This window comes from Zonotrichia leucophrys, chromosome 1A, assembly GCF_028769735.1.
Source record: "Zonotrichia leucophrys gambelii isolate GWCS_2022_RI chromosome 1A, RI_Zleu_2.0, whole genome shotgun sequence".
Lineage (NCBI taxonomy): Eukaryota > Metazoa > Chordata > Aves > Passeriformes > Passerellidae > Zonotrichia > Zonotrichia leucophrys.
Genome location: NC_088170.1, coordinates 33,007,690 through 33,035,432, shown reverse-complemented (window position 1 = coordinate 33,035,432; position 27,743 = coordinate 33,007,690). Strand labels below are relative to the sequence as shown.

The 27,743-nt window shown below is 41.4% G+C and overlaps 1 protein-coding gene across 1 annotated transcript in view; it reads right to left on the bottom strand.

Annotated features, from left to right (window-relative positions):
- Window positions 1–27,743, bottom strand: part of PLXNC1 (plexin C1) — a 71,126-nt gene that overhangs the window by 10,139 nt on the left and 33,244 nt on the right. The window contains exons 12-24 of the mRNA XM_064702061.1: window positions 27,114–27,201; window positions 25,999–26,205; window positions 25,695–25,886; window positions 22,221–22,320; window positions 21,094–21,195; window positions 20,642–20,745; window positions 16,790–16,831; window positions 16,183–16,307; window positions 15,439–15,637; window positions 13,899–14,045; window positions 6,360–6,537; window positions 5,043–5,146; window positions 804–858 (exon numbers count right to left, since the gene is read on the bottom strand). Of these exons, the coding sequence (XP_064558131.1) occupies window positions 804–858; window positions 5,043–5,146; window positions 6,360–6,537; window positions 13,899–14,045; window positions 15,439–15,637; window positions 16,183–16,307; window positions 16,790–16,831; window positions 20,642–20,745; window positions 21,094–21,195; window positions 22,221–22,320; window positions 25,695–25,886; window positions 25,999–26,205; window positions 27,114–27,201 (1,643 nt within the window). The remainder of the gene's footprint in view (window positions 1–803; window positions 859–5,042; window positions 5,147–6,359; window positions 6,538–13,898; window positions 14,046–15,438; window positions 15,638–16,182; window positions 16,308–16,789; window positions 16,832–20,641; window positions 20,746–21,093; window positions 21,196–22,220; window positions 22,321–25,694; window positions 25,887–25,998; window positions 26,206–27,113; window positions 27,202–27,743) is intronic.

Below are 27,743 nucleotides of genomic sequence, written 5' to 3'. Positions count from 1 at the left end.
ATACAGCATCCTATCTGCTGCTGGGGTAAGCTGGCAGCAACCCCAGCTCCTCTGAAAGGAGGACAAGATGAGATGATAGCAGGGGTTTAAGCCTCTAGGAGTGCTGGGTGCAGGTGGGCTGAGGTCAGGCTTGAACACAACGGCTGGGAACAAACAACCTCAGCTTTGCTGAGGGGGAGATGCACATCTCTCCTAACTTTGATGATAAGGAAACACATCTTAGGAGTGTGCTTCTGCACAGAGCTACAGAAAGTTCTACCCTCATCCACCAGCTGGGTCAGAGCAACCTGCATCACAGGGCTAGGTGAGATGAACTGACCCCTTGTAAGCACCCTTTCTCTGCTGACATGCTGCTCAGACAGTGAAGTCAAAGCTTTCAGAAACACACTCAAGAGAATAAGGACAATTCCAAAACAATGGGGGTTTTATCATTTGTGTTTCTGCACAGTGCAGCATTATGGCTGTGATTCACAGCTCAGGGCACCAGGCAGAGAGAGCTGTTCCCTCTCTTTGTGTCAGCTGGACTTCCCTGTCCTGCTTTCCTGCCTATGAGCCTGTATCTCTAGGTAATCATTTGCTGAGGACTGTAAGCCCTTCTGTCCTTCTTTCCTTTGCCTTCTTTCTTGCTTTTAGGCCCACTGTGCCTGCCAGAGACCCAGAGCTGGGGCTCTTCATTTGGCTCAACTATATCAAAGTACCAATTCCTCCAACCTCCTGTTGCCCAAGATACAATCAGAGCTCATTTCTCTGCATTCCCAACCATTCTGCACAAAAGTTTAAATGGGTCACAGTGAGTGTGTTACCTGAGCGGGTGTTTGCCTTCTTTTTGAAGACTTTTATGGTTGCTCCATTTGAAATCTGAAAGAAGAAACAAACATATCATGTTGAAACAGAAGTGCTTACAATTCACAAAAGCCTCAGTTTCATTTCCTCTGTCCCTCAGCCCGTGGCAGTGCAGGACAGCCCAGCCTGCTTTGTTCTCACCACAGTTGCACAGCCTTCAGCAGGCAGCCAGGCTGGGCTTTCAGGCACAGGCAGTGGCTGCACCTTGTCAGCACTACCCAGACACGTGGAAAGGCACCTCTCCCAGTGCACCTTGAAGACCTTTCCCTTCCTTTGATTTTTCTGGTTCAGCCTATATGTGGACATTTTCATGTTCATGTATTGCTCTGTGCTGTTTCTTGCATCCATTTTTCCATAGATTGCTCAGGTTAAATTCTCTGTGCCCAGTGCAACAGAATCTTATGGGAAGGTGAGACACACAAAGGAGAATTCTCTTCTGCTCCCCTTTCTTTCAGCTCAGTCTGTTCTCCCCATGTCCTGTGGAGGGGCCATTCTGAGGGTTTAGCCTGGTGCTCCCAAGAACTATTTTCAAACTGAGCAAAATATTTATACACCATAAGATCAAGATCCATATCTTACCATCTTGGGATTTCTAGGAAAAATCAACCTCCTCCTTCCCTGAATTTATAGTGTTGCCAGGATGTTACTCATTATCTTTAAAACAAACTGGCAAGCCATGCTTTTATTGTCAAAGAGTAACTAAAAAATGGCTCCCACTGAGAACTACACCACTGCTCTGCTATCAAATGTTGAGTCTTGCCAAGTGCTAGTGTACTTGCCTCTATAATTACAAAAACAACCGGCCAGTTCTAGGAAGGGATCTCTGCCAAAATAATTTAAGTGTTTTTTAAACCTTGGCAGCCAGCCTGGTGTGAGAAACCAGTTTAAACATTAAGATACTCTATCAAAAGCTGTGTCTTGTGCCAAAAAATCTGCACTCACATTTGCTCCTGGAAAGTAAATGCAATCTATTTTATGATTTTTTTTGCAGAGATTCCATCTATCATACAGACTTTCAGAACTATTTTAAATAGCACAGAACACTTGAAAACCCCGCTACAAATAGGAATATGCTGTAAGGCTAGCTTGTGAGGGGATACCAACACCCAGACATTCCTCCCACTTGTCCCTGGAGACAGATAAACAGGAACAGTGCTACCCAGCAGCTCACCCCCTCCCATGCAGCCTCCATTCCTTCCCCAGGAGGTAGCAGGGCAGCTCAGTGCTGAAATGTGTTGACTTCTGTCCTCAGGGAGATGGCAGAGCTCACAGGGAGAACTGTGCTGCCCTCCAGGAATCTGAGGCATTGCAGCAGAGCAGCCATGACCAAAGCCCACACTTTAGGTTTTATTTTTGGGACAAATTATGCTTTTAGCAGTGAGTAGACTATGCTTTCTTTTTATCATTACTGCAGCAGCCATTCTTGCTGTTTCTTACAGTGTGATCCAATTTTAAAAAAAAGCATTTTAAAAACTCCTTCTTTTTGCATCTTGCTGTCTAAATCACTTTTTTGTGGTGGGCTGCTACCATGGGCACCTGAAAATTTTTTGCTTTGCCAGTTGCATTGTTGAGGGGGACAAACAGGGAAAAGAGAGATCTCTTCCAATCCAGACAACATGGAATAGAGCTACTTTGCAAAACAGAAGACACGGTGGTGTGGCTCTATGCCTCTTGCTCCCCAGGCCTCCTGTGCTCACTGTAATCCAGTCCTTGCCAGTGAGCTCCCAGGATTACATTCAGTTCTGCTTGATGTGGCTCTGCCTGCTCCTGGAACGGTGGTACTCCTGAAAGCTGAGAAACTGGAGATCTGTGACTGCACAGCAGGTCTGAAAGTGACTGTCCAGCTCTGTTCTTGTGTGGGGAATGAGATGTCAAGATAATAAGCAACTTTCTTATCATGGCTTGTGGTTATTCTCATGGAAGTGATAATACAGACCTCATAAATAAACATATTGATAAACCTCCTAGGAGCCAAAAATTAGAGCAAAAGTAGCACACAGGCCAGAGGCATAAGAGAGTCTAACAGAACAGTGGATTTTTTTCTCTTCACAAACACTACACAAGAATGCAAATGCACCATTCTTGCATATTTTAAAAATCAGTGTAGAAACTATGTCTACTTTTTTCAAGATTGACTGGTGATCTTGGACCCTCACAACACAACTCTCATGCTCCAGTGTCTTAAAAAAGTTTGATGGTACTTCCCAATTTCAAACATCTGGTTACTTTGTAGCATTTAAGGCTGGTAAACAAAAAGGAAAATTCAGGCTTGCCACAAAACTCGAGGCATTGTTGAAATGTAAGTTGGAATTTCTCAGGCAATGTTACTGCCCTCACAGAGTGTATGCAATGTTCCTTTTTCTTGCTCTCTAGACACTTTTACATTCCTTTTTGCATCAATATACATACAAGAAAATAAACTAGAAGTGCTAATGGCTAATACTTGCCACTAAGCCACTGCCTAAAATACCATTGAGCTTTTGCCTAAAACATACATTATTTTGTCCGTGTCAGAAAATGTGAACTAAACTATGGAAGAGACATGCAGTACAATTTCCATAAGGCAGCTGCTAAGCTATAATTAGTGTAGTTACAGCTTTGCAAAAACAACTGCGCCTCCTACCTAACTTGCAGCTGCAAGAAACCCTCGCCTGCAGAAACCTCAGACAAAACATGGGCTGGGACAAAGATACCCAGGGATGACAGAGACCAGTGGGGCAGACTTAGCTGCCATGAGGTCTGACACCCATGAGCCACAGCTTGCCATGAGCTCCAGGCATACAGCAGCTCCAGGCTGCTGGGGAAAGCAGGGAGCACCTGCAATAGCCGCCTGTGGTAAAGAGGGCAGGCACTGCTGCATTGGACAGAAGTTCCAACACCTAATCTAATTCAAATCTACACTGACCTGTGCTGTACAGGCTCAAACTGCAACACTACAATGCCCTAATTTGTACAAAATCTCTACAAGTGGAGTGGAGGAGGTCACACATTCACCTATAGACAAGATTCAAGACAGGCACAGAAAAGCCACTGCATGGTGACTCAGGATATCTGGGTTTACTGCTGAACCCCTGTGAGGTGAGGAGAGCATCAAATGCCTACAGAAATCTGTAAAGTGACTCCAAATGAGCTTGCTTCAGATCTAAGCAGCCTTGTTCTCTGCCCAGGATACAAATTTCTGCTAAAAATCCTTGCTTCTCTATAGATGGCACAGTATTTGCTCATGCAGACAGCAACATGTTCCGTGTTGGCTCAGGCTCCTCAGCACCATACTGCACTGCACAGCACAGACCTATGGCAGCAAAACTTCTAAATCAATAAAAATTTATGAACTTGTTAAGAGCCAGACTTTCAAATTCAATGAGGCACGAGGAAAGACCTGTAAAAGCACTCAGCATGATAACCTCCATTTCCAAAATCTATCTGTAAGCATCACATGTGAACTTCCATATCACCTGAGGCCAATCACCTGCTGCACATTTTCCTCCAACATCTCACTCTCTGTTTTGACTGGTGTCACTGAAAACTCCTCAGAGAGGAAATGCTGCTTGCTCTGCTTTCACAGTGTGCTACACCCAGGAGGGCTCTGCCACCAGTTGCAGTTCTGTGTGTTGTTGCAATGATGGACAGATTATTGCAGCATGGCAAACAACTGCTTTACAGGGGCAACTGGAAGCAGAGGGGAAGACACGGTACAAGTGCCAACAGCAGATGGAAGCAGAAACAGAGAGAGAAAAAGGCAAGGAGACTGACACAGGAGGTATCAAGAAAAGAGGGAGAAAAGCTATCAATCCTTTTTATTCTGACTCGCAGTGAGATTTCAAAAGTATCAATACTGCCTGTTCAGATAATCAAAATATGAAGCAGGATGAGGTAAACAGTTGCTCATGGTGCAACAAAAACTCAACAGCAGAGACTCAAAAAGACCCAAGGCAATGTTCGTAGCTGGAAATCAGATTTTGTTTTAAATGAAATGCTTGACAGAATTAACAGTTTACCGGTATGTTTGAACCAAGCAACCCTGCAACAAGGAAACCTCTGAAAAGTAACAGAAAACATGACTCATTGGCAAGAATGTTGTGTGCCACACAATTCTTTCCTTCTGTTGATGATGCTCAGCTATGACTTCAAGCTGTGCTGATCACATTTGAGAGCCATGGAGAAGCATCTCAAATCGCTGGTCTGGCTTCCGTGCTTACCTCATAATGGCCGATGGTATTGAGCTTCCTTATCCCATCATCCATCACCTCTGAGGAGCCATCAATATCTAACAGTTCTCTTTGCTGCTCCTCAGACACAAGTTCTGCAGTATGACAGCAACAGAAAACAATTACGCCCCAATGGCATTCTCACTGTACCGACATTTGTAAAGAAAAACAACACCCAACTATTTTTGGACCAGTGACTCCCAACTGAGCTGCCTCTCTCTATCCTTGTGCTAGGTCACATGAAAATGGTATTGCACTCCCACACTTCTGATTCCTTTTCTGGGGTGACAACCTGGGTGGCCTCCCTTTCAGCAGGTTTTGGTGCTTCACTCAGTGTAGGTCAAGGCAGAGTTTTTGGAGGTGCTTTCACCTAATCACTATTCTGCTGCACAAGTGTGTCCTGCTGTAAAGGTTGCACTGGGACTAGAGGAAAGGTTCCACAAGCCATTTCTAAGAGATCACTAAAATGAGCTGTACAAGACCGACACTGTACCTGTGAAGGGTGGTCAGGCACTGGTACAGGATATAGGCATCAAGACATCAGATATGAAAGTAAATTATGAGCACTTGCCAACACAGAGTCTGAGATGGTGAGGAAGTATCGACATCTTAGGGAGTGTGACAAATGCCACCAGTCCAGGAGGTGACAAATGCCAACAATATAGAGTGAGTTAGGTTTCCTACTAGGGTAGGTGGGAAGTGGTATGGTGGTGATAGCTACAGACCTTGGGCTCTTGAAAACCCACCAAGGAAAGGTGGTTTGACTCATCTGCTGGAACAGCCTTATTTACATCTGCAGATATTGTAGGTGACTTTGTGAGTCACGGGCAAGTTATTATATAAACCAAGTCTGACTATAAATAAGATTTATTTGAAGGCTCTTCTGATCAAGGGCAATGTAGGCCTGTAGGAAGGAAGGAAGGGAGGTAGGAGGAATAGTAGATAGGGACTAAAATACTTGATTATCATGATATGTCATCTTATCGCCTGACAAAATGTAACATCCAACCAGCTGCACTTAGGTGGAGGGCCTGCCACCTTACTTACGCCAGAAAGGAATAGAGAAATTCTATACACATAATAAATGACATCACTGTTAATTGCAACGCTGACATCCTTGCAGAAGTGAAGCAGATATGGCTCCAGTGTTCTAACTGGCAACATAAATAAATCTAGTGCTTGCCTCAGAATTCCTCACAAAAGCTAAGTTCTGTATGAACTCTGAAAAGAATCAAAGCAAAGGTAGGTGTTCCTAATAAGAAAACTCCACAACAGGCCAGTCAATACAGCACAGTGACATTCTCTTACCAAGACCAATTTCATCCAGCTGAAGACCATAGAGAAAGCCATTCTTATTGAAGAAAGCCTGAAGGCTCTTCTCCTTGGCTTGGCCTATGGTGTCACAGTCCAGAACATTAACTTGAATAGTTTGAGAGGCATCTCCACTCTCGTTTTCGGGGATTTTTTCAAAAATAATGTTCAGCGTCTGGGGAAGGAAACACATGTTATTCTGACTTATAGGGAACACCTGGCATAGGAAACCTACAAACTCCAGACAGATTTTCAGCACCTGAGAGATTTTCAGCATATTTATTATTAAAGTTGTTTCAAATAAAGATTATTTGAATGAATTACACAAAGAAGCATTTAGAATTCTTCCTGTTAATAAAATGAAAAATAGATATATATAGCTATGTATTTCCAAAAGTGTAATTTGTCTTCTGCTTTTGTGCAAATGTATTTCAGTGAATTACCAAAAAATCAAGAGACGAGGAAGAATTACAATGCATGCTCTAAAAAAAGCAGATCTTTTATGTAAAATGAATGCCTTAACAGCAAAACTGTAAGTGACAAGAGATCTGATAAGGTTGCTGAGTAAGCAGCCATGGTAAGCATGATTGATTCTGAGTGGCAAGAAAGCAGTGTTAAAATGCATATTTACACCAGCAGATTATGCTGAGTGCCTTATATCCCACAGAAGGTACAGCTCCCCTGGAGCTGTCAGTGTCTGTCTGTGCACAGCCCCATCTCTGCAGGCAGCACTGACAGGGCTGCCACAGAAGCAGTGAAAATAGATACAATCCAAAGTGGTACAGATAGAATCCAAAGTGGTACAGATCTGCACAGAAAAGTGCATTGTGTCCCATTAGTTGTTATCTCAGCTCAAACACTCATGTCTGGTTACAGCACCCCTGCCCTTTAGCTCACTGCTACTCCTGGCTGGGACACAACTCCTCTGCTGGGCTGCACACGAGCTGAGTAGGGGCTGGAGGGAGCTGCCAGTGACACTGAGTGACTGTCCCCAGGGAATGGTTTTTTTGTCAGCTCATATTTCTGATCAGGTCAGGCAGATCAGCTGCTAGAAGGCAGGAAATAAGGGATAAGCACAGAATTGCTAAGTTGTAATTGTAACTGCCAAGAAATAACATCAAAAATTTGCAGTGCCACAGCCTGCTCTGTGCAGTGAAATCGCTGTCCAGCCACATGGACACAGATGTTCTGCTGGAGATGTCTTGGGACAGGATTAAAACAAGTGTTTTAGGTGCCAGCACTTGATTGCAAGTGGCATAGGAAAATAAATGTACTCAAACCATTCTGGCTGCTGAACAGCTGTGGCATAACATTTATCTTCTGACTGAAATGAGAGGACTCCATGTGACTCTGAAGGACTGAGCATTAAAACAGGAAGCAAGTAAACAATTTTTTGTCTCTGCTGTCACATGAAGGAAAGAATTTCTGTCCAGGTTGTTGCAGGGACAACTTTTCTATCTTCTCACAAAAATAGGTAGTTATTAATAGTTGTAGAATAGAATTTTCTGCTTATTACCCAGCAAGAGTGGAAATTACAACATGCTACTAGTGAAAAAAAAGTAATCCAATGCAACAAAAATTAATTTTACTGTCTCTACAGAAGCAAAGGGACTATTAAAAACAGGGTTGCAAAACTATTAAGATTATGATTTAAGAAAGACTAGGATGTAACTGAAGTAAGAGGGAACAACTTAATCAGGACACTGAGATGTTTAATTGTGAGGAAAATGAGTCCATGGAAAGGACAGATGGAACAAGAGACAAGGATATGTGGGAATTGCAGAAGGAGAAGCAGACTGGACACCATGCCTCAGGTTGGGATTTCATGCAGAAAATTAATAAAAAATATATTGGCACAGCAATGAGGGAGTCATGCTTGGTTAGGTCCACAGACCAACTGTACAGACAGCAGTTCTGTCCTTGACTCTGATTGCCCTGAAGTCATGGTCTTGTAGGAATAAAATGTGGGCAGGGACTAACTGTATTTTGTCCTTGGAAAACTCATTTTAATCAGTCTTTGCCCCTTCTAGTCTCTGAACTGATATTTCTGAAGCAGCTCCTTGCACTTTATCTGACGTTGATTTGGCTCTATTTGGCTCTTGGAAGCATTCCTTCCTTCAGATGATCCTTTCCTTCTAACAATATTCCTACACTGCAATATTCATATTCCTGCTCCTGCTTCATTTTCCACTCCTTTCAGACCATCAAGAGGAACTGTCTATGTCTCTTCCTCCTTTCCTTTTCAGCATACACTCTCACACAGGCTGCACAGGAATGTGCAGCCTCTTCAGTCACCAGCACATGAGAGCCCTCCCATTCCTGCTCCACTCGCTGGAGGATGACAGGGCTGTGAAAAGAGAGAAGTCATCCTTCATGTAGGTGGAATACAAGTCATGTATGGAGTGCTTAAGTGAAAGTATCCACAGTGTGAGGATAATAGGAATGCTTTATAACTCAAAGAAGTGGTCAGATGGGAAAGAATATTTAAACATGTAAAAGTCTCTAAGCCACGAGAGCCAGATGGTTTTGCTGATATGATTTCCTGCAGAAGTTAATCTTAAGTGATAAAGCAATTGATGGGGAGCTAGGAAAGCCAATTATTATTAAGCTGTCCCTCTGCAGCTGAAGTTTTCATAAATCAGATTGCACCTGTCTGACAGCACACTCCCTGGCTTTAGAAACCATTAATCAGAAGCCGACAGTCACAATCACTATACTTAGACACATAGTGTAGAACTAGAAAAAGAAGTTATTGTAAAATTATGAAAGCCCTTTTATGATCAGCTCTGGAGGTCAGAAAATATATGAGAAATCAGGAGGACATGTCAAAGTCAAAAAAAATATCATCAAGCCTTTTTCTTAGCTCTCTCACTTTGCGGAGGAAACAAAAGTACTATTAACTTAGCAAAAGGTTCAGGAGAAAATTATAGAAACCGGTTCAGGCTAATAATATCTAGAGATGAGACTTCACACGCTAGAAATCATGACAGTAAGACAAAGTCACAGTACTCTTCAGAAAAGCTTTAACATGGGTTGCAAGAATTGTAAAAGGCTACTTAAGGAGAAGGTGGCACCTGCAACTACTTGCATAGAACTAGCTTGGAACCTAGCTACAAACCTAAAAAAAAATGTATTTTCACCCATTTCACCCATTTTCACAAAAAATGCAGTCACAGAAATAATGACATTTGATGACAGTGTTTGCAGATGGCTTTTCAGATTTGTAGTTTCCTTGAAAATTAATTTCACACAATGAATTATTTAGCAGAGCTATTAATAACCATAGCAGATAATAAATGAGATGTGGTTTAATAAAGCAATGTGATAGTATCATATTTTCTTAGAAATAAAGAACAATAATCCGGGCTATTCAAAGACTCTTATTCATTACCCTATGCATCAGCTATGCATCTGAAGAAATAATATTTCCATTTATCAGATAGATGGAAGAAAACCCAAAAAATCCTCTTTGATTGGTGAAAGTTAGGCAATTTATGTAAAGAGCCAGTACCAGGACGTACCACATAACAAAACTGCCTTAAAACTACTCCCATTTCCCAGGCTATGAAATACAATCCACAGGAAAAATCAGATTGATTGTATGATCCTTCTGCAGCAGCCAGAACAGTCACCTGTGAAGAGGTTATAGAACAGCTGTAGGAGAGTTAGCCAATTGGCACAGAAAATGCTGCAGGAGTTAAATTTAGGCTCGATGGGCACTTCACAATGGAAGGGTTGTGCTGTTGATGCCGCTGTATCTGACACTCCATCTGTCTCTAATCCAGAGGACTCTCCTGTAGCCAACATCTGCACAGTTCACTTTGTAGTGAGGGCTGCTGTGTTCTTTTCTGCTGACAAAAATCCCCTTACATCACATACTTTTAATAGCTTCCTTATCTCTCACAAAATGTGACTAATAATACCACAACCATGATGTCTTATTAGGAAATTGGTTTCCTTGTCTCTGCTTTACTCCTTTACAGCCCACCCACCTTTTTTTAACACCCCTCTTTTAACTCATAAAGCAGTTAAACGCTTTAAACAACCTTCCACTACATGGCTTTGCTTCACTTTTGATGAAAGGCAGTTGTCTGAACATGTGAATTAGATAATTTCTTCCCATCTAAAAATGCAAACAGATTTCAGCAAAGCATTCAACTGCCCAAATGCCTTTTTAAAAATAAGCAATGACTACTCAAAGGAATGCTGAAGCACCTAGTCCAGTGTAAGAAGTCTCCCCTGGTTTCCCACAGGAGATCCACCAGTGAGAATATCTCCCATTCCAGGCTGGCATTTTCTATTCAAAATGAATCTCTTCAGTGAAAGGCTAGCACTCAGCTGTGGAGCACACTCCTCCATCAGTCACTGAACAAATTATCTGCAGAGGGGTGCAGCTGCTTGTCTGCCTGTGAGAGAGCAGCCCTGCTTCCTCAGCCTGAGAAAAGGATCCATGACACATCCAAGTCTCTTTCAAGGCAGCTTTATTTCTCAGTACTCAAATACAAGCACAGCATGAAGGAGCACAACTTCTCAGCCCATACTTGACCAGCGCTTTTAGAAGCATCTTTCCTTGAATTCCTCCACTTGAGTATGTTCTTCAGCAGCCTATCTCTGTTCAGGGCCTCACCCTTTCCAGCAGAGAGGGTTAACAGAAGGGTGTCGGGTGATCCAAGGTCTGTGGCCTTTTTAAAAAAGGCATGGGGCCCTGCCAGGGAACAGCTCTAATGCAATTCAAACACTACATGTTTCCAGGTCCTCTTTTTTTTCTGGTTACAAATGGCCTGAATGTTAAAAACCTCTCCTGATCTGCAGAGCTCGCCCTGATTTTTAGGAGCCTGTCTGTATCCTGCTTTTACTGGTTTGGAACTGAACTCCCAGTTCTGAAAGGAGAGATTCTCATGCAGAGCATCTACACCCTTGTTTATACCCTGTTACTGATCTGAGAATTGAACTCCCTACCAGATATATCCCTGTATCTTCAAGTGCTTACACAGCTTAAAAAAATCTGGACACCAAATGGCCACAGATTTGCTTCACCATCTCTATATAACCCTCTTTTTGGCTGTATTTTTTTATGCTTTGCTCTGGAGAGGTAGATTTAAATGTACTGCTTTGTAGGGCTGGGCAAAGAGGAAAATCAAAATACCAACAAAATACTGCAAGACTCAGAATGTAAATGCAATGAGCAACTGTACAAGTGCACTTGAAAATTCAGATCAGAATTTATTCCATTTAGCAAACAAAACCTGCATTCCTTTAGGCAGAAATGTTCTTCCACAGTAAGGAGAAAACACTTGGTTCCCAGTCTGTAAGCTAACAGGTCCTGCACATCAATGTAGTGCATCTGAAGTGGTGTTAGTGAGGGAAGAAAACTGCCTACTTTCTCTTAAGCCTCCTGTTCAATGCCACTTTTCAAGGGAAAATGTGCACAGCTGCTTGCTTCCCCAGCCCAGAAAGCCTCACCACTCCACCTAAGTCTCTTCACAGCACAGTTTCAGCTTCCAGCATAAATCCCAGATAAACCACCTAACAAAACCATTTCCCAGTCCAGCCACAACTACAGTCCTTGAACTTCATCTCTGCAATTTTATTGCAGGAGTCCTCTCTGCTTTTGTGATGGTTTTAAAGGGAACATTCAGCACTTCTCAGCTAAGCCCGAGGAATGCTGCACCTAAACGGGAAAGCTGATCTATATTAACCCTATAGCTGCATCATTATCTCCTATTCAAAAGCAGGAATACAAAGTACAAAAGCAGGAAACAACGTTCAAGAAGGGCTGTAGGCTCTCACTTCCTCATCCATCTGCAGAGTGTTCCCCAGTGATAACAAGTCCTTCAGACCACTTACCTTTTCTCCTCTTCACTGCAGTCTGAACACAAGATCCTATCAGTGACTACATGCATAGAAGTAGCTCTAGAAAAAGTATTTAAGGCTCTTCAGCAGTTGCAGAGTCAGCTATTCCCCCCAAGGGGCTCTCAATTTGAATGTGTGCTATAAATAAGAAAATGTCTCTGCGCAGTCTACAAGTAACAGGCATATTGAGCTTGCTTGAAAATTGTTGCTCTGCATCACCACTGCGTTTTGCATCCTATGGATACAGACAGCAATATATTTAAATTTACTCTGGATCTCAAATACATGCCAGCAGGCAGCACACAAACAAGGAAACCAAAGACCTTGGATTATGTATTCGATTTTTAGTCACAAACTTCCTTTCCCAATGCACACTTGGTAACTTGGCCTGAAGTACCTTCAAATGCAGCCCCTAACAACAGCTTTGTAAGAAGAAGATTCGACTACTGCTTTATCAGTTTGAAGCTTTCATTCGAGAATGACAAGTCAGAAATGACCCACAGAAATGTCGCTATTGCAGTGAGTTTCCTATGTGGCTCACTGACAGAAGTTCAGGGGACTGCTGACCAGCCACATTTTCCAGGGTCATGTAGTCTGCTCCAGGATTATATCTTAGCACCTCCAAGCTCTTGCTTCCAGGCAGACCTGGAAACTTCAGCCCTACCAGAGGCTTAGCCCATGGGCTCAGAAAAGGACTGAAAGGACAGCACTTGAACTGTCCTTGCTGTGGCCATTGCTGCCTGCCAATCTCTGCTCCCAAGGTGTGAAGGCCACTGCTCAGCAGCACTTCTCATACTCCTCATTGTGTCGCATAACTCTGACTGGAAGTCGGGAGTTAAGAAGCAAGGAAGATACAAAAATAACTGGAAATACACATTTTTAAGTCTTCAGACCTAAAATCACTTGGAAACTCTGGAGCAGAAGAGTGCTCTGGTTATTCTGAAAACCCTTTTCAGACCTCCTCCTCCAAAAGCCACAATTTTTACATGCTCCAAAGTGCAATAATCCTGCTATCCCTTCTCATCTCAGTGTCACAATGACAATCAGTAAGAGAACTCCAGCTTTTAAAGATGTTTGGGTGCAACTGGAAAACAGGAAGTACTTCTTAGGGGCTTTGAGAAAGGCAAAAAAAACTATGGTAAAGTTCAGAAGCTTAGCTAGACTTCCCAGATATCTTGTTTTTAACCAAGCATCTAATTAAAATCCACAATGCTGTAACCATGCTAATTTGAAGATTATTTGGTGCTAATAATATGGAAACACACAGCAAATCATTGCCTGAAGATTAGTCACAAGTAAACACAATAGAAAAAAAAACTCCTCTGCATTCCATTCTTTCATTCATTCATAAAGTGTAGCTTAGTTTAAATTCTAAGCATGTTTATATTTTTGTAGTATACTTTGAAATAAGAATGATTTTTTAATATCCTGAGACTTCATTAAACCTGCTCTTTGGTGATTAATGCATGCTGTGAAGTGAGGAATAAGTGCTATTTGTGAAATGTATATCAGACAAACAGTTAAACTCTTACGATGTTTAGAAACTTTGTCAGCAATAACAATTTACTATCTGGGCACTTAACCACTACCTTAGTGTCTCAAGAGCCTTATTTTAGCTCCTTAGAAACAGAGAAAACATTACAGCTGTCCATGCCTGGAGGAAACACAAGCTGGCAAACATACCACTGTTTTGAATTCAGACACTTGCCACAGCAGCCAGTCTTCGTTGAGAGTGTACAGGGCTTTGCAAGTTATTGCGTCAACAGGTCCTTTGTTTATCCTCTGATTGAGGGTTGTCACCAGCAAATAGAAAGGTTCACCAATTGTCTCCTAGGTCAGGCAAAAAATACAAGAAACGTTTATTTTTGCAATCATTAAATGCGCATGAATAACTGGAAAAAAAATGAAGTGTAACAAATGGTGTTATTTCCTTTTAAGTAACTCATTAACTTGCAATTAGAAAAGAAAACCCCTCCAAGCAGATTTATCTAGTTATTGTTTAACCTCCATCTTTTGCTTTTCAATGTGAAAGTCTCATGCAAATAGCAAGGGACATCTGGAGTGAGTGGCAAGATAGCTCACAGCCCCTTGCTGTGCACAAGCACACTACAGACAAGCTGCTCCTACTCCACCTGGCAGACACTTCCTAGTTCCCCCAAAGAGTGGGCGGGGGGTGAGACATGCACATGTTCGCTTGCATACTTCAGCTACTTCTTCCATTTTCAGTATTCTGAGAAAACAAGCTAACAACTAGTTTCCTTTTGAATTGGTGTCTCCCCTTTTTGTCTCTGAAAAATGTCTTGGGAACAAGCTGGTGGGACTTACCCTGGTGTATCAGCAAAAGAGGAAATGAAACCGGGGATTTCCTCTCCTGCCTTACCCCAGGGCTCAGGAAAGCACCTGAGAAAGGAAGGTTGTGCCTCTATTTCCACGTGACACCATTCCTGCAGCCCGGCTAAGGCGTCTCACCAGCACAGCTCTGTAAAATGTCTGGTGTATGGAGAACATATCTCTGACAGCTCCTTGGCACTCTCCTCAGTTCCAGGAAACCGCTGTGAACTGCTCAGCCTCAAACAATTCTGCTGCTGTATTAATGTAAGCACTGATGAGAGTGATACCAACAGTGTGATAGCATCACGTTGATAAGAGAGACAGGAAGAGTAACCAAGCACTGAAACCAACAACAAAGTGCTATCAAGTTACTAAAAGGAGCAAAGATTAAAATGAAACTAAATGCTTATTTTGTTTTCAATTGAAGTAATTTAGATCTTGAAATCTGCAATACTGCTTGGAGGTTGAAAAGTTTGGAAGTAAGTTTAGTTTTCCAAAGGATGGTATTCCTCAAATCTCCATTTCTTGGTAGCTTTCCAACCCCTTGCATAGATGGGTACCACTGCATTCTGTCAAGTGTATCAGTCTTTTAATATGATCACAATAGATCTCACTGGGCTGAAATGTCTGTTATGAGCAAAGGATACGCTGGAATTACAAAATTACCCAAATCTTGCCAAAATACATGACATGATCATTGCTTGGAGATGTGCTCTTTTCCTGCATTCCACTGATGACAGCCAGCTAAGCCACCTAAACTCGAAGAGTGCTCACTCATAATGTTAAATGCTACACTGAATGCTTTAAACTGATCCCTCTGACAGCTCCTATGGAAAAAATCAATTCAATAAATTCTCTGCATATCTCATGTAGTGAAAAGGTGTACACATACCCGGAGAAACCCAGAAAGGCAGACAGACATCCAGTTTGTCAGCAATTTTTCTACCACAGATTCAGTTCGTCTGAGCAGGAGCTTAGGCTGCACATTGCTCGATTGCTCCATCAAGTCCCTTGTCAATACTTCCAAAATATGGGTCAGATAAACTAGCTTTGTTTGCAGTGCAATAGTCAAGAAGGATGCAAACAAGCACCTGTGGGGGCAAAAAAAAGAATGCTCTGATTCTGGAATTTCTCTTCCCAGTCATCTTTAATAAATGAAACACACTTTAGTGCAGCTTAATCCTAAGTTCTTCCTCCTTAGGCACATAAACTGTCCACTGTTTGCTACAAAAATATAAAAAATTCAAGTCCATCTGCTCTTGTGATTATTTTTTAAACACAGAATGTGTGTCTCTAAATTTAATTTTGCAGAACAACACCTGCTCCAGTGACAGAACATTTCTAAACTGTAGAACTGTTGATCTAACTGCAGGAAGTGTTTACAGTTTTGAACTGAGCTTTCCTGCTCCTTTGCCTCTTTGTTTATATGTACAAACATTCCAATTTCTCTTTAATTGCTTGTTTTAATGGCAATGTTTTTTCTTCCTCAGTGAGTACAGATGGAGAAGGAAAAATGCTCCAGAGTACTGCAAATTTGTTTTGCAAAAACTACCAAATACATTTGTGTGCCACAACCCATGTTGTTTCTTCCTGCTAGTTCTTTTTCTTGAAGATGATAAGCATAATCATACTATACCTGTCTTTCACAGAGAAATTTTTCTGCTTTTCAAGGGTGTGAATGAGAGTAACAAGAAAGTTCTTGTTACAAATTAAAGCATGCAACATGTTGAAGCTTTCATCCTTGCTCGTTTGGTCTCTGCTCTGGAATAGTTAAACAAAAATAAGCAAATTGTAGTTTGGCTATGATGGATTCTTAATGCTCATAAAAAATTGAAAGAAACATATGGGATAAGATCCCGGCCTCATTCAAATCAGTGGGAATTTTGCATTTATTTAAGGTGTCTCAGGATTTTACCAAAAATGCATTTATGTTTGTGTACAACACAGAATATACACATGCAGAGCATACATTTTCTGCCCTATACACAAAGCAATGCCAATAGTTAAGTTTGCCCATCATTTCCCATGATGAGATTCTGTTTTATCTAAGTCAAATACACATTGGATAAGAGCACCTTACACTTCAAACTCCTTTTACATAAAAACCCATGTAACCCCCCTCATGGAGGAAAGGGAACATGCTGAAAATGCAAGCTGATGCGTTCGAGGACAGCACTGAGAGAAGGGATACAATCACTCTTGAAAAAAAATTAAATAAGGCATATCACACTACATCAGCTTACCTGGGGCATTTCTTCACTGAAGATGGATGCAAAGCCTCCTGACTAAAATATAAGGGGATATTTATCATTCACAAGTACACCAGAAGTTTCTAGCACATGTACGTTTAACACACCAAGCATGTTCCTGATACTACTCAGAACAAAACAATAGAAATGTCGACTTCTAGCAGATACAATATAAAAACTCTACACAGTGACTTCTGTAAAGGTGCTGCCAAAGTTCACTGGAAAATGAACTCTCAAAAATGACCTGGTATCATCTTCAATGTGCTGTGTGTGTTACTCATGCTGCTGAGCTGCACTAGCACAGCACTCAGCCAAGGCTCCCCAGGAAGAGCTGTGTGTCACTGTCATCTGCAAATGTGCTGGTGTGCAAGGGGTGCTGCAGGCTGCATCCTTCCTGGCTGGCACTGACAGCCTTGGGTAACAGGGCTGCTGTTCACCAAGTGACACTTGAGCTCATCTGCCTCCATTCATTGCAAGGCACCCCATGAATAGCCACTAATGAACTCGCCAGGACGTCCATGCTGGCAGTCTCCACTGAGGCACAGGTGCCACCACACATCCAGTCCTAGCAAAAGCTCTCACACAAAAGGAAGCTCCCAGTTCTCAAACACCTTGTCAATGCCTCTTGAGCAACAGATCTACAGCATTTACTGTCATCTGCTTTATCTGTCATGCTGGCAGCCCCTAGTTTCCTTACAGAACCACAGAATGGTTTGGGTCATAAGGGACCTTCATGATCATCTAGTTCCAACCCCACTGCCCTGGGTAGGGATATCTTCTACTGGACCAGGCTACATAAATCCAATCTAGCATTGAACATTTCCAGGGATGGGGCACCTACAACTGCTCTGGACAATGAGTTTCAGGGCCTCATCACCATCATCGTAAGAAATTTCTTCCTTATGTTCAATTTAAGTTTATCATCTTTCAGTTTAAAAACATTAGCCCTTGTCCTACCACTACAGGCCCTGGTTAAAAGTCTGTCTCCATCTTTCTTACAAGCCCCATTTTAACTGAAAGGCTGCCTTCCTTTCTGAAGGCTGAACAAGCACAGCTGGCTCAGACATTGTTCACAGAAAACGTGTCCCAACCTTCTGAGCATTTTCATCCCCCTCCTCTGGACCTGCTCTAACAAGCCCTGTGTCCCTCTCGTGCTGGGAGCCTCAGAGCTGGATGCAGGGCTCCAGGTGGGGTCTCACAGGGCACAGAGGGAGAATCACCTCCCTCAGCCTGCTGGCCATGCTTCTTTTTGATGCAGCCCTGGCTGTGACTGACTTTGGGCTGTGAGCACACACTGGCATCTCACATCTGATCTGTCATCTACATATCTGATTGTTCATCCCTCCTTTTCCTCATTCCTCCTGCTCTATTCTACTCTACCAAACTGTTCCCCCTCTTCCTCCATTGGCTATTCCCATTTCTCCAGACCTTCTTTAGCAAGCCCAACATCAACTACCAATAAAAGACACACACACATGTAGAGTGAAAGAACCAGAACTGTGTTAAAGGTTAAAAATGCCTGAGAACAGGGAACAAGGATTGGAGCATTAAACCAAACAATCTGTGAAACTGAGGGAAAACAGAAATAAAAAGACAAATTTAACAAGCAAAGCAAAAATCAGGCTTATCAAGCATCAAGAACATTTTAAGAGTAGATATAATATCCAATTAAGACCTACAAGCACTAAAAGCTATTAAACTAGATCAAATAAAGAAAACTGAAGCAGTGGGAAGCAAGACTCTCAGAACAAAGGTGGGGTGGATCACTCTTCATTTTAGGTATGGGAGTTCCTCTTTAAGCAGCTTGTCCCATCCTAAGGGAGATGCCTCAGACAAGTGGGATGAATTGCTTTCCTGAGCTGCCCATCTCTGCACTGACTTCAGAAGATGCTCAGTCAACAGCTTCAATTTCCATGCTAAAACAGTTTAGATTAGATGAGACAAAGCCCATCAATCACACTGGAGAGCACAAAGAGTGCAATATGGACATCATTCAAACACATGTGGTTAGTGAGGGAAGTAGTGGTTTGTCACTTTGACCCTCCTGTCAACCCTTCTGACACTCAGCTGCAATATGTACCCCACTGGCTTTTCTGATCTTCTATAATATTTGTTCAGTGGAGCACTGCTTTTCTGCCACATTCTTACAGCACAAGGCATGTTTGGACACTACTGCAATGCAAACACTAAGTACTTAGCAGAAGAAATTGGTATACAACAGTTTAAGTAAGTTGCCTGACACTGTATGTTTGCAGAGAGCTAACAGTAGCAAGTGTACCTTTGTGGGATAAGTATTTCAAACTGAGACTAAATCCAACTGAAATAATTTCCAGGATGTGCAGTGGCATGAGACTCACCGAGGCAGAACAGGAGCCCTTCCCATTTTTACTTTACAGACTGCAGCATAGTGGCAAATTTTATACCTTTCTTCTTAACTTTTTATTTGCATAGAGCACAGCATTTCCACTGAGTCAGCTTCCACAGACTATTACTGTTTTGACACAGGAAAGTATAGGAAAAGGTACATTCTTAAGAATAAAATGCTATTTTGATGCTAATATGCCTGGCAACAAAACAAACAGAAAGGAAAGAGATACAGGAAGTAAAGTGTCTTCTCCACTTTCTTCAAACCACCTGGTGACCCTCTAAAAATAAGGCTGGGGGCATAACAGTAGTACCAGCAGAGATATTCCCTTTGGTGTGCGAACTGGACTCAAACGATACAGAGAGTTTGCATATGTAATTGCTAAATATTATTCTGCTTTGGTGTCTGGTATTTGGTTTTAAGCAAAAACCAAAGCCCTGATTCTGCACTGCCACATGTATTTAACTTAATCACAATGAGCCTTGGCTAGGATCACAAACAGCAATGGAGTGAATCAGAGTGCAGACAAGAGTGTAAGACCTGGCTGCAGCAGTGATGAGCAATACATGAAGCCTGGTAGATAATTAACATCCATACCAGTCATGCCCTAAACTAACCAAGCTGCTACTTACTGGTGCCAGTCATACAGGAAAATATCACCAGTTGGGATCACAGCTTCTGCCAATTGGATAAATGCTTGTAAGTACTGGTTACCTTCACGGTATTAATATTGAAAGCTGTGGCAAAGGCACTTATCAGCCTCATAATGTCATTATGAGGCTGATAATGGCATTATGAGGCTGATAATGGCATTATGAGGCTGATAATGCCACACAGGCAAAAAAAAAATTAGTAAGAGAAGTAAAACATTCAAGAGAACATCTGATACAGTGACCAAACTGCTTCAACAAACACTGAAAATAGCTGCCTCTAAACTGGAAAGCACGTAACTACTCATGTCATTTCTAAGCATTTGAGCTGCACCTCTTTGAATCAACATCTTACCATTTCTGTCACCACCTTGGTGTAGAAAGTCAGCACCATCTTAGAGCCATTTCTTCATCCCACAAATCTAATTAGGAAGTGTCATGATGTTAGCTAGCATGGTAGCTGGCCTGACTGTTACTTTAATTAGCTATAGCATTGGAAGTGAAAGCATGGGAACAAAAAAGAGCAATGGATAAATTATAGCTTAGTTAAGATGGCCTGAAAGGCAAGCAGCTCAGTGAGGCTGAACAAAAATAAATGGACACACACAACCCTTGAAAATTCAAGAATATTGCTTTATGTACAGCACAAAGGCTTGGCTAAATATAGAGATATATTTAAGTGTTGTTTTGTAATTCTTAATTTAAGAAAAGCTTCTTGTGAGAACAAAGTGCAATTACTGTGTAGTATTTCCTTTAGTTGTTTGATCCTGACTTTCCTCAATTTTTTACTATTAGTCAGGGCTGACAACTGAAAGACTTGTACATATTTACCTCTGGAAAGAAAGTTCTAAGAGCAAAGTGTTTGTAGTCAAGGAAGGGAACCGTTCCAAAACTGTCCACCACATCTAATTCATCCATCTGCAGTTCAGCAAATCCTGAAAAAGCACCCCCCCATCCCCATCCAGAGAGTTAGTTTAGTTGACACAAAATCACAATTATAACTTGGCCCCAGTAGATATTCCTTCAAAAACAGTTTTCAGGGAAAAGGGGCTGTTTTTACAGCTGAAGCTCCTAGGAGCTGGAAAGTAGCAATCTACTTTTTTGTTGAAGGAAATACTACATGCAATCCTATTAGCTCAGAGCTATCTGCTACTGCAGTGCTTACAATATTAAACAGCAACTCTGATACAACACACAAATATTCTAACAGCTACAAAAGGAAAATGTTTATATAATGGGAGCTTCTTGACAGTTTCAGTTCAGAAAATATGCTGCAGACCTACCCTCACGTATTTCCTTACGGATCTCATACTCCAGCAGCTCAAGTTGCTGACTCTGTTTACGAGTTAACTCTTTGGATTTGTATCTAGTAACTATGAATGCCGCTAAAAGGAAGAGAAAAAGACTCTGAGTACAGAAATCACAGAACAGAAAACTCCTATACAAGACATAATTTATTACCAAGAAACACAAAGATTAATGTACATTTGCACAATTAGTGTTTTCTTGTTGTCCCTGTACTAGTACCCATGAGCCCTAGTTATCTGGATCTATACATACCCCAATCTTTAGAAAAATCATTCCTTTTAACAAGGTCTTGAATCGTCAACCCAACTTTATTTGAAAGTGCAGCATATCCTGTTATATACAGCCTGCACAGTGAGACACAGACTCTAACAACCACTTCTACTAATAGCAACCTACTTAAGGTAGCACTGATTAAATAAAAAAATCAGTTGAACAGAAAATCCACTTACAAATTGTTAACTTTTCTAAAGCTTATTTAGAGAGAATAAAGGCGTGACATATGGCTCCTTTTTAAAATGAACTTTAAAAAAAGCAATCAACCAAATGAACAAATTCCTATACTTATTAAAATAAATAGAAGTTTATCAAATATATAACCAGGTAAAAAGACACATTAAAAAAATGGAGCACCAGGAAGAGAAGGCGACAACTAATTACCTCCCTCAGTTTAGTAATGACCCACAAATTCATGAATCATCCAAATGAGACTGGGCAGAAACACCACAAACACTGACTGAGGATAAGCAGTTTGTTAGGGTACATCTGCCCCAGGGACAGGAGGGTAGCTGAGCTCTGACAGCTGGAAGGGACCAAGTTGTGACTCCAGGATGTCAGTTCTGTGGTTTGCTTCATGAAGTGAAAGTGAGGAATCCCAGCAGAACAGACAGAAATGTTACTGTCTTGTAACATGCTCGTGATGTGCTGCAGTCTGACAATTCAGATTTCACTACCAGAACAGAGTTAACTTTGTCCACTCTTATTGGGAACAGGGCAAAACATCAGTCTGTTTGTGACAGTTCCAGACATGTGAGTATGTGCAGTGTCTATGTCCTGATCACCCCCTCCAGCAAATCAAAAGCTGATAATACATTATTGTACTTACCTATAATGACACCCACCACAATAGGTAGCAAAATAAGAACATATAAATATATGTGTGATGATGTTGGTTTGACTTCATGCTCAAAATTTCCTAGTTTGACCTGAAGAAAAGCAATGGCTGTGTTAATAGAGGACAGGCAATATATCAGTGCTTAAAATGACATCTAATGTATTTTAAAAAAAGTATTTAAGGCACATAAGGACAATGGTAGATTATTTGGAATAACATAGAGGTTCATCAAAATGCACATGAACAAACATTAACTTAAATTTTACTGTATTTGTTATTTAAGCAGGGTAACAGAGCAATGATGAAAAAATTTAGAAGTCCTCATGCACCACCAAATTTTGCCATGCTCTTGCTGCAAAGCAGACCCTCAAATGCAAGGCAAGATCTGGCCTCCAGCTGGGCCAAGTGGCTCATACAGTCAGAGCTGCAGCTAAACATTTTGGCATTTTGAAACAAGGAAGTCATGTGTTTGCACTCACAGTGTTACTCTACTGAGCAGAAAAGTAAGATAAGACTCATAATAAGAATGAGGGAAGTAGAATTTTTTCAGAGACACCTGGCCTACAGCCCTCTTCCCTATTTCTCTGAGGAAGTTTCAACCCCTTTGTGTAGGATGTTGTTCCTGAGGGTCATTAAAAAAAAATGCAACATACAGTACAGGTACAACACGGACATGAACATGTTACAATACATGTACAACATCCCCCAGCCATGGGCTTGGCAAAGGCAGGACAGGCATTAATTCTTAGGGATACATGAAAGTGCAGAAGTCTGCCAAATGCCAAACTGAGGCATTTACCACTGATAATTATGGCAGGAGAAAATTCACAAAGGAGGATCTGAAAGCGGACTGCAAAAGCACATAAATAAAGGGTAGCTAAAGCTATAAACAGGCTAGACACAAAAATATGTTTTGGCACATAAAAAGAATACCACCAAGTGCCAGGGACAGAAATGATCTTGAGATAATTGAAAAGGAGGGTTGAGTTGAAATTATTTTGGGTTACAGCAGGGAAGGCAGAGATCTGGTGATTGCAATCAGTGGCTTGTCACAGGAGGTGAGCAGCCAGGGCAGCTGCAGACTGCCAAATGGAGACTCACATCACAGCTACACAGACACAAGCAAGCAAAAAACCCACAGGGCTGGGAGGACACAGCCTTTATATTTCTGGGGCTACAAGGAACAGGAGACAAAGCAGATTCCTTCAGCAAATGTTAGTTTTTCCTCTGATGTTTTCACAGTTCCTATGCAAAGCCCTTCTGGTCTTTGCCTTCCTAGGATCCCATTACCCTTTTCCAAGGCTCAAATGCATTAGTGGCTAAATTATTACCCATCCTGTGACTAATACATCTACTTTTCTAGACTTCTCATGTCCAAATGAAGATTTCCTAAAGCAGAAATTTCTTTTACTCATCCTTGTTTATTGAAAAGTGAGACAAAGCATTCACTTAATTATCTGCCTATATTTCAATTATCTTTATTCTTCACCATAAGCTTCCTATCTAGTGGTCTCATTTCTTTCCTTATCTTTTTTCTTGCTTATGAATCACAGACTGTGTAAGGTACACCTGAATTAATCCAGCTCCTATTCCTAAATTAATTTCATTTTTCCGCATGACATTATAAAACCTTCTCTGGCCTGGTAATGCCTCTGAGCTTTATGTTACCAGTGCATGCCTGATTTTTGTGTTCAAGTCAGTGGTGATATTAAAGAATATCTGTATGAATATCAGCATTGCCCAGAGCCAGCTCCCCACACACAGCATGTGATTTTTCTAACCCCTGGCAGCCTCATAATCACCATGTTAAATAGTTTACTGAATGACTTCCAGGTACATGTGATTTATAGCTTTTTTGTTGTTGAGGAAAACACTCATCTTAGAAAATGAAGATATCTAGCATGATCTGCTTTCATTAAAAGGATTTTGACAATTATCCCATTTTTCACTTACCTCCAGATCTTTCATGAGTAATTCAGAATACATTCTCAAGTGTTACATAGAGCTAGGATTAAATCAGCAAGCCTCCATTTGGCTAGGGTTTGGGGGTTTTTCCAATTTAAAATACTGAGTTTTTATTTGCTGCTCTCCAGTCACACGTCTCCTGACCTCTGTTTTATTTAAAATCTTTCCTACTAAGCCTACATTGTCATGTGTCAGTTTTCCCTCAGTGCTGTGATGGGAATGATCCTGCTCCTGCTGTCGAGCCCTTTGATCTATCTGAATCTTCCTTCTGCCACAAGAATGGCATTTTCTTCTCTGACACCTTCATGCAGACTGATCATTCTGTCTTTGAACCCACACTCAATATCTTATTTCTTCTGGAAAACTAAGGCCAGAAATACATTTATTCTTCAGTCAAACTTATATTTTATACCCATCTTATCCTTTTTTCAGTGGCCCTACTTCTTCTATGATGATCTATTCATAAGGTTTTAAAAAATGTGAGGATTTGCTACTTCTATATTTTTCTTATGTTGGAAAAAAAATTGAAAGGTACTAGAAGTGCAATGTTACATGGTAACTATTGCATTTGATTTGCTTTACTAAAGTGCTGGCCTTTCTATGACAGTCACTTCTATGAAGTCTGCAGGATGAGCATGTGATAGAGCAGGGCAACACTGATTTTTAAATGCAACACCAAACTCAGAAAGGTTTTTCCATGCCATAACTGGCTCAGATGGCAGGATCCACAGATGGGGGATCAGTTAAAAGTGATAAAAAATCAAGAATAGCTTGGTTAATCTTTACTATGAGCCATATGCCTTGAAGTCAATAGAGTTATTTCAGTTTTATACCACCATACACTGCAATAAGAGTCTGGCATAATTTTTCTCCTTCATAAATGGTAATCATAGCATTTAAAAAATTTGTATCTTCGTCTTATTCATGGAGCAAATATCTTAAGCTGCAATTCAGCTTTGACATCCATGCTAATGTCCTTATATTTGGGCCTGGCTTTGTGCCACATGCTCAAAGCATTTTAGCTTTCCCAGTACACATTGAATTCCACCCCATTTTTCATCCAGAAATGCCTTCTGTCTCACTGGTGATCCCTGAGACACATATTTACCTACTTCAGCAGGAAAAAGTGACTGGGAGAACACAATCCTTTTCCTCATGGCCAATAGAGAATTAGATTGCTTACAGATCTGAGATGAGGGGCTCTCCTGGAGACAGTGATGCTGTTCCAATGATGTCTGCTCTGCAGATTAGAGGTGTGACTGCCACTGCTCTCCTGGAGCTCAGCTCAGTGAGTTCAGCTCTGCCTGCAAAGCTCCCCTCTGACACCACCCCAGAAAATGAACTCAGCTCTGTCAGTGCACCTAAGCCAGGCAGGCGTGCTTAAGCATGAGGAAGAAAACTGTACTACCAAATACCACAGCAGCACTAATGATACATTTCATTACTCTTGTATAAACATTCAAACGCTGCTGAATTGCAACAAAAGGGATTTCTACTTACGAAAACTTTCACAGTGGAAAAGTCAATCTTGTCGGTTCCTTCCCTTTTGAATTTGCACAGTATGGTGCTGCGGTCTGGCTTTTTGGTAATATTTTGGACACTGAACCATATCTTTTTGGTCTGTGCACCAGTCATATATAATAGATAAACCTCTACCTCCGTTTTAGAAATATTCAAGTTATCATTTTCTTTCTAGAGGGAAAAAATTGAAGGAAATGATCAGTCACTAAATACAGTAAGAAAAAAATTTATTTCCAAGCACTATTTTAAATTAGGTACTGTAGTTTACTATTTCAAAACTTACATATATTTTTAATTCCAGATCAGGATCCAGTTCAGTGTGCAGCTGGTAGTTAATGAACACTGGGTCTGGGTGATAGTGTAATTTGACACAAGGTATGAAGGTAGTATCCACTCTTAACATCATATCAACAACTTTACCCTCTGTTGCATGGCTCAGGCTTGGCGTTAAATAATGATATTCAGATGCATTTCCAGGACACCTAGAGACCTAGAAATGCAATAGCAAAGCTCTCACAGTCATTAAATACTCAACAGTGGGTACAATCACAAACAGAGGCACTCAAATTTATTTTAATATCTTCCTGGCTTCACACAGCTACCTGCTAAACCTCTTCTCTGAGATCAGGGCTGCATGCAGAGCACCTGGAAAAATTTCTGTGTTGAGCGCATGTCTACCTTTAACTGCATTTGTCACACACTCTGCACACTGCTTTAAGGCTGATTGCTCACTGCTAGGGTAACTATTTCCTGCAATGAGACAGGAATTGTGACAATGAATTTTTCTTCTTTCCCTTCAATGCAGGTGACAAGAGAAGAGTAAGACAAGCTCTCCAGCACTCCTAGGAATTTGCTCTTTCTAACTTAACTCCTGAGAGAAGGGGTTGCTACACTCATTGTAGCATTGGGTCATTGTTTACTCCACGGTGATTCTGCTGTGTTCTGGTCTCTGTGCTGCAAGGGTCAACAAAGTGCTTACCTCCCTGCAGAAAGGTTGTGAGGTTTCATCGCAACCTCAGCTCCAGCCTGCTGCCCCTCACTGAGGCAGTGGAACCCTATGGGCTTTCAGCACAGAGCCAGAGGGAAGCATAGCACCCTCTCCTCCAACACACCCAAATGTGGAGACTGGGGAGACTCAAAAAGGACAGATTTGTCCCTAGACCATAAAAAAAGCTCAGGGAATTATGCAGGAGAGCAGCTTATGTGTATTTGTGAGTCTGTACTAAGAATGTGTATAACTGTAATCCTGTAAGTGGTCATATTTATTTCAGCAGGGTGACTGACATGTCCGTGCAAATGGCTGGAAATTATTGAGGTCTCTTCTCCTCAAACCTTAGGAAAACAACCTAATGATTCAAGAGACCTCTATCTGGTATTATAAAGGAGGTTCAGACTTACTGTGAGGTTTGATCTCTGGTCATCTGAAATAATCACACTGTCCACCACATTAAAATTTCTACCAGTTGTGGTAATTTTGCGACCACCACTGCAAAAACCAAAGCAAAACAAAACACAAACAAACGTGGTGAGAAAGGGAGATTAATATTATCTCTCTTCCCACAGGCACATCCTGCATTAGGGTTTCAGTTGTGAATAAACTACTCAAGTGCATTTTGCTTTGGTAGAAGACAACATAATAAAGTCAAACTACAGAACAAGATAATTTGAGCTATACAGTGTACTTCCACTCTTTCCTCATAATGTCATGGTGAATACTTTTGCTACCCCAAAACCACAGGACTTGATTGCACACACATGCATACTCCTTTTCAGGGACTCTTCACCTTTTTTTTCTATTTATGCAGCCAAGGAACCCAAGCATGATTTAATACTCTGCCTCGAAGAAAGAGCGTTGCGGTGTTTCACTGCCCCAGCACAGCCTGCCTGTGCTCAATTCTTGCCTTCTTCAGGACAAACTCTCCGTGCCAGGCTCCTCACAGGAAACATTCTCGGCGGTGTTCAGACCATCTGTCTCAGCACACAATGCTGCTTGTGTCTGAGGGCTGTGGCTCACAGTCTCTGCTCTAC